This window comes from Coregonus clupeaformis, chromosome 5 (assembly GCF_020615455.1).
Source record: "Coregonus clupeaformis isolate EN_2021a chromosome 5, ASM2061545v1, whole genome shotgun sequence".
Lineage (NCBI taxonomy): Eukaryota > Metazoa > Chordata > Actinopteri > Salmoniformes > Salmonidae > Coregonus > Coregonus clupeaformis.
The window spans coordinates 27,790,480-27,797,542 of NC_059196.1; the positions used below are offsets into that span (position 1 = coordinate 27,790,480).

At 47.1% G+C, this 7,063-nt stretch overlaps 1 protein-coding gene across 1 annotated transcript in view; it reads left to right on the top strand.

Moving 5' to 3' along the window:
- Positions 1 to 5,161, top strand: part of LOC121566923 (F-BAR and double SH3 domains protein 2) — an 83,411-nt gene extending 78,250 nt beyond the window's left edge. The window contains 5 exon segments of the mRNA XM_045213849.1: positions 240 to 448; positions 1,158 to 1,195; positions 1,197 to 1,324; positions 3,378 to 3,466; positions 3,611 to 5,161. Coding sequence (XP_045069784.1) covers positions 240 to 448; positions 1,158 to 1,195; positions 1,197 to 1,324; positions 3,378 to 3,466; positions 3,611 to 3,694 — 548 coding nt within the window. The 3' untranslated portion in view covers positions 3,695 to 5,161.
- The last annotated feature ends 1,902 nt before the right edge of the window (positions 5,162 to 7,063 follow it).

Sequence of the window (7,063 nt, forward strand, 5' to 3'; positions counted from 1 at the left end):
TCTGTCCCTCTCCTCTGTCCCCTCTCCTCTCTCCCCCTCTCCCTCTCCCCTCTCCTCTCTCCCCCTCTCCCCTCTCCCCTCTCCTCTCTCCCCCTCTCCTCTGTCCCCTCTCCTCTCTCCCCCTCTCCTCTGTCCCCTCTCCTCTGTCCCCTCTCCTCTCTCCCCCTCCTCTCTCCCCCTCTCCTCTCTCCCCCTCTCCTCTGTCCCCTCTCCTCTCTCCCCCTCTCCTCTCTCCCCAGTGAGTTTTGTACGGGCGCTGTATGACTACGATGGTCAGGCGGATGAGGAGCTGTCCTTCCCAGAGGGGGCTGTCATCCGTCTGCTTAACAGAGACACCCAAACGGACGATGGCTTCTGGGAGGGAGAGTTCAACGGACGAGTGGGAGTCTTCCCTTCTGTACTGGTGGAGGACCTGACGGAGAACGGAGAGAACGGAGCAGACACACAGGTACACACACACACACACACACACACACACACACACACACACACACACACACACACACACACACACACACACACACACACACACACACACACACACTGGTACACACACACACACACTGGTACACACACACACACACTGGTACACACACACACACACACTGGTACACACACACACTGGTACACACACACACACACACTGGTACACACACTGGTACACACACACAAATGCATGCACACATGCTAGTGCTGAGCGATTAACCGACATTTCGGTTATTTTCCGTTTTTAAACAACTAATTGACCGAAGTAGGTCCAATTATTTGAATTCCATTTCCTTCTGTTTTTTTTCTGTGAGCTCAATGCGCACATCACACAGTGAGATAAATCAGACCCAGCCTGAACTGTGCGATGTAGTTGGGAGTTGTAGTTTCCAACAGGCCAATATTTGACATAGTTTAGCACTTAAAACATGATAATTAACTACAATGACCGTAATCCGTTGTGCATGTAGTTGCCCGTCTGCTAAATGACTAACATGTAAATGTAAAAATGATTGGAAGGACCAGTGATATTGATACTGTGTTTTCAATTATTATGAATAAGCCACAATATGCAGAATCTGTTAAAGATGATTGACATTGTCCTCTAACCCCTAACTTTCCCTCTCTCTTTCTGTCTCCCTCTCTCTATTCGATCTCTCCTCCCCCTCCAGATCTCTCCATCTTCGAGGCTGCCCTCCTCGCTGCCCCCTCCCTCTGTATGACCAGCCCCCCTGCAGCCCCTACACCACCCCAGACACCCCTCCGCCCCTCCCTCGATCACCCTCTGTCAACGGGGAACACAAGCCGCCTCCCACAACGCACAAGGAACCCACTCACTGTAAGAGAGCGACCCATTCTGGGTTTTTAGTTTACACATGTAAGAAAGAGTAACATGACAGTTACATTCAGTAGGTAAGACTGTAAAAAGAGATCATCAGCGTAATTTCCATTCTCTCTCTCTCTCTCTCTCTCTGTCTGTCTGTCTGTCTGTCTGGCTGTGGCTGTGGCTCTGTCTCTCTGTGGCTGTCTGTGGCTCTGTCTCTCTGTGTCTGTGTCTGTCTGGCTCTCTGTCTGTGTTTGGCTCTGTCTGTGTCTGTCTGTCTGTCTCTCAGTCTCTCTGTCTCTCTGTCTCTGTGTCTCTCTCTCTCTCTCTCTCTCTCTCTGTCTGTCTGTCTGTCTCTCTCGCTCTCTGTCTGTCTGTCTGTCTGTCTCTCTCTCTCTCTCTCTCTCTCTCTCTCTCTCTCTCTCTCTCTCTCTCTCTCTGTCTCTCTTCAAGGGGCTTTATTGGCATGGGAAACGTATGTTAACATTGCCAAAGCAAGTGAAATAGATAATAAACAAATGTGAAATAAACAATAAAAATGAACAGTAAACATTACACTCACACAAGTTCCAAAATAATAGAGACATTTGAAATGTCATATAATGTCTATATACAGTGTTGTAACAATGTGCAAATAGTTCAAGTACAAAAGGGAAAATAAATAAACATAAATATGGGTTGTATTTACAATGGTGTTTGTTCTTCACTGGTTTACCTTTTCTCTGTCTCTCTCTATGTCTCTCTCTCGCTGTCTCTGTCTCTCTCTATGTCTCTCTCTTGCTGTCTCTGTCTCTCTCTGTCTCTCTCTCGCTGTCTCGCTCTCTCTGTCTCTCTCTCTCTGTCTCTCTCTCTCTATGTCTCTCTCTCGCTGTCTCTGTCTCTCTCTATGTCTCTCTCTTGCTGTCTCTGTCTCTCTCTATGTCTCTCTCTCGCTGTCTCGCTCTCTCTATGTCTCTCTCTCGCTGTCTCTGTCTCTCTCTATGTCTCTCTCTCGCTGTCTCTGTCTCTCTCTGTCTCTCTCTCGCTGTCTCTGTCTCTCTCTATGTCTCTCTCTTGCTGTCTCTGTCTCTCTCTGTCTCTCTCTCGCTGTCTCGCTCTCTCTGTCTCTCTCTCTCTGTCTCTCTCTCTCTATGTCTCTCTCTCGCTGTCTCTGTCTCTCTCTATGTCTCTCTCTTGCTGTCTCTGTCTCTCTCTATGTCTCTCTCTCGCTGTCTCGCTCTCTCTATGTCTCTCTCTCGCTGTCTCTGTCTCTCTCTATGTCTCTCTCTCGCTGTCTCTGTCTCTCTCTGTCTCTCTCTCGCTGTCTCTGTCTCTCTCTATGTCTCTCTCTCGCTGTCTCTGTCTCTCTCTTGCTGTCTCTGTCTCTCTCTATGTCTCTCTCTCGCTGTCTCGCTCTCTCTATGTCTCTCTCTCGCTGTCTCTGTCTCTCTCTATGTCTCTCTCTCGCTGTCTCGCTCTCTCTATGTCTCTCTCTCGCTGTCTCGCTCTCTATGTCTCTCTCTCGCTGTCTCTGTCTCTCTCTATGTCTCTCTCTCGCTGTCTCTGTCTCTCTCTATCTCTCTCTCTCGCTGTCTCTGTCTCTCTCTATGTCTCTCTCTCGCTGTCTCGCTCTCTATGTCTCTCTCTCGCTGTCTCTGTCTCTCTCTATGTCTCTCTCTCGCTGTCTCGCTCTCTATGTCTCTCTCTCGCTGTCTCTGTCTCTCTCTATGTCTCTCTCTCGCTGTCTCTGTCTCTCTCTATGTCTCTCTCTCGCTGTCTCTGTCTCTCTCTATGTCTCTCTCTCGCTGTCTCGCTCTCTCTGTCTCTCTCTCGCTGTCTCTGTCTCTCTCTCTGTCTCTCTCTCGCTGTCTCTGTCTCTCTCTATGTCTCTCTCTCGCTGTCTCTGTCTCTCTCTCGCTGTCTCGCTCTCTCTGTCTCTCTCTCGCTGTCTCTGTCTCTCTCTATGTCTCTCTCTCGCTGTCTCGCTCTCTCTGTCTCTCTCTCGCTGTCTCTGTCTCTCTCTCTGTCTCTCTCTCGCTGTCTCGCTCTCTCTGTCTCTCTCTCGCTGTCTCTGTCTCTCTCTCATCAGATCATAGTTCAGCTCTGAGTCCAGTGTCTCCAGAGTTCCCCCAGCCCCCCCGGTTCACCCCTGACGTAGGCCTCAGCAAACTACGACCTGTAAGCCACCCCAAAACCTCAACCTTTCAACAGCCTAGATCAAGCCTAGTATTGGGAGAAGCAGTGTGAATCTAAATGCATTGAGGCAACAGTGCTACATGTAGATAAGATTTGTGTTAAATGACCCCCCTCTCTCCCCCATAGGTCCGTGCAGCCCCCCCACCCCCCAAGCAGAAACCTCGCAAACTGACAGAAAAGACTGAGGAGGTGGAGATCACACTGGTGTGACAGACAGACAGACATGGGGACAGGATGAGGCCTCCCCCCCCTTTACTCCCCCCTATCTCCCTCCACTGGGAAGAACTCCCCCTTTACTCCCCCCTACCTCCCTCCACTGGGAAGAGGAGGAGGAGGAGGAAAATGAAAAATGTTGAGGGGGAGAGATGCGATGAAAGGGAGTTTTATCTGCTGTGTGAGCAGAGTTTCCCCTGTCCTTGCCATATATTGTCATATCATACGTATTTAATGTGTATTAGTACAGTACATTACTGTTGTCATAGGAATGTTCCGAATGATGCACAACGTTTCATATTAGCCGAACCCGCTGAATGGAGTATCTATTTGATATGTAGTAGAAGTTTATCCATATTGCAACCTGAAAGAGTATTGTACATACAGTTTAAAGGGTATGGTGAGATGGAGGGAGAGAGGGAGAGAGAGAAAGGTGGGGCTGGATCCTCCCTGAATGTCCTCTACCTCCCTCCATCTCTCTCTCTCCTTCTCTTTTATTCTCAGACTGCCTGTTCTGTCTATTTGCAGTTTGACATACGCACACACACACACAAGTCTTCTTCGCTTCCACCTCTGATGAACAGCGTGTGTTTGTATCACTAATATTTAGTCAATTGGAAGTGCAGTGCAGAGGAGATAATGGAGCTGCTCTAAGAGATGGGGTCAGATCTTTGGTGTTTTTCAGTTCTGCCTGTCAGGCTTCTGTTTAACCTTCAGACACAGATGCCTGCGTTTAGTGCTTTACGGTTGCTGTTTTCTCTGATGGCCTATCAGAAACAACCCCTGTCCTGGTTATGAGTTGGACCGGGCATCTCTCTCTCTATGGTGTATCACTGCTGGAGTCTGAGTGAGTGGGTTGTTTTAGGTTGAGTGAGTGAGTGGGTTGTTTTAGGTTGAGTGAGTGAGTGGGATGTTGAGTGGAGAGAGACTGTATTTAAATGACTGAATGAACGAACCCAGAGGTCCACCCGAAAAGGAGGAGGGAAGAAAACAACATCACCACAGAGGACAACATGACCAGAGGAGCTGCACCACAGAGGACAACATGACCAGAGGAGCTGCACCACAGAGGACAACATGACCAGAGGAGCTGCACCACAGAGGACAACATGACCAGAGGAGCTGCACCACAGAGGACAACATGACCAGAGGAGCTGCACCACAGAGGACAACATGACCAGAGGAGCTGCACCACAGAGGACAACATGACCAGAGGAGCTGCACCACAGAGGACAACATGACCAGAGGAGCTGCACCACAGAGGACAACATGACCAGAGGAGATGCTTTCTGTCGTCTTTTTTGAGCGTTCCTATTTTAAGACTGTAGCCATGCTTTTATTATTTAAACCAGGAAGTTTACTTTGTTTCATTAACCTTTGTTTTATTGTGATTTTGCTTCCGTGTCCTATCCACTGACCGCCTCAAACTAACAATCAATTAAATAATAAAATCACTTTCACTGATATGTTGACCACCTCTCTACTGAGCCCCCTAAAGTTACTGAGGAGGTAGAGGTTGGAAAGGGTCAGGTCTCACTTGTAACCTTTCAGTTTGACCCTTGAACTTTGACATATGATGTCATGTACATTTTGAAAGCACTTCAGACTGATTAATTTTTACATTTAATCAGGTCCTAACATATCACACAGCTATTTGTTTTGCACATTTCAAACCTGCCACACTGATAGGGCATACTACTGCAAAATAAACTACCGTATAGAAGATTCAACTACACTGAACAAAAATACAAAACACAACATGCAACAATTTCAACGATTTTACTGAGTAACAGTTCATTTAAGGAAATCAGTCAATTGAAATAAATGTGTTAGGCCCTAATCTATGGATTTCACATGACTGGGAGTACAGATATCCATCTGTTGGTCACAGATACCTTAAAAAAAAGTAGGGGTGTGGATCAGAAAACCAGTCAGTATCTGGTGTGACCACCATTTGTCTCATGCAGTGCGACACATCTCCTTCACATAGAGTTGATCAGGTTGTTGATTGTGGCCTTTGGAATGTTGTCCCACTCCTCTTCAATGGCTGTGTGAAGTTGCTGGATATTGGAAGGAACTGGTACACGTCAATCCAGAGCATCCCAAACATGCTCAATGGGTGACATGTCTGGTGAGTATGCAGGCCATGGAAGAACATAGACATTTGCCCACTGAAGACGGTTACGATGCCGAACTGCAGTCAGGTCAAGACCCAGGTGAGGACCTTGAGCACGCAGATGAGCTTGCCTGAGACGGTTTCTGACAGTTTTGCAGAAATTATTCGGTTGTGCAAACCCACAGTTTCATCAGCTGTCTGGGTGGCTGGTCTCAGAAGATCCCGCAGGTGAAGAGGTCCTGGGTTGGCGCGGTTACACGTGGTCTGCGGATGTGAGGCCGGTTGGACGTACTGCCAAATTCTCTAAAACGACGTTGGCGGCTTATGTACATTCAATTCTCTGGCAACAGCTCTGGTGGACATTCCTGCAGTCAGCATGCCAATTGCACGCTCCCTCGAAACTTGAGACATCTGTGGCATTGTGTTGTGACAAAACTGCACATTTTAGAGTGGCCTTTTGTCCCCAGCACAAGGTGCACCTGTGTAATGATAATGCTGTTTAATCAGCTTCTTGATATGCCACACCTGTCAGGTGGATGGATTATCTTGGCAAAGGAAAAATGCTCACTAACAGGGATATAAACAGATTTGTGCACCAACAAAAAAGAGCGTAAATAAGCTTTTTGTGCGTAAGGAAAATTTCTGGGATCTTTTATTTCAGCTCATGAAACATGGGACCAACACTTTACATGTTGCGTTTATATTTTTGTTCAGTGTAGACACCTTGTGGGGCTGTACCTTACTGTAGGTCAATATCCATTACCAGCCCCTTCTTAAACCCAACCTAGGGAGACATCCCTAACCTCTGACCCCTAACCTCTGACCCTGTATCGTGTTCGTCAGAAGCCAGGGGACCATTTGGTCTGGAGGGTGAGGTTCTACTTTAGAATGGTGTTATTAAAAAATAACAAAAAGTTATTTGATTTGAATTTTGAAACAATATAAGGAATATTGAATGAACATGGAGATAATGTGGATTTGTTAGTTTTAGGTGGTGTGTAAGTTTTGAGAGTGATTATAATGTGAGGGGAGGAAGGATACGGTCCTATCTGTGCTTGGCTAGTTTGGTCTGCTAAACCACGCCCTCTCTGAGATCTTTAGAATGTTTATCAAACTTGTTTTGAAGTTTATGGTTAACATCAACGTCCTCCATCTTGTCAGAAAGCTGTTCTCACCCACAGATCAAGCCAACACTTTTATTACAATACGTCTGTTGTTATGGTTCATCTCTCTGGCCAAATACAACTCTG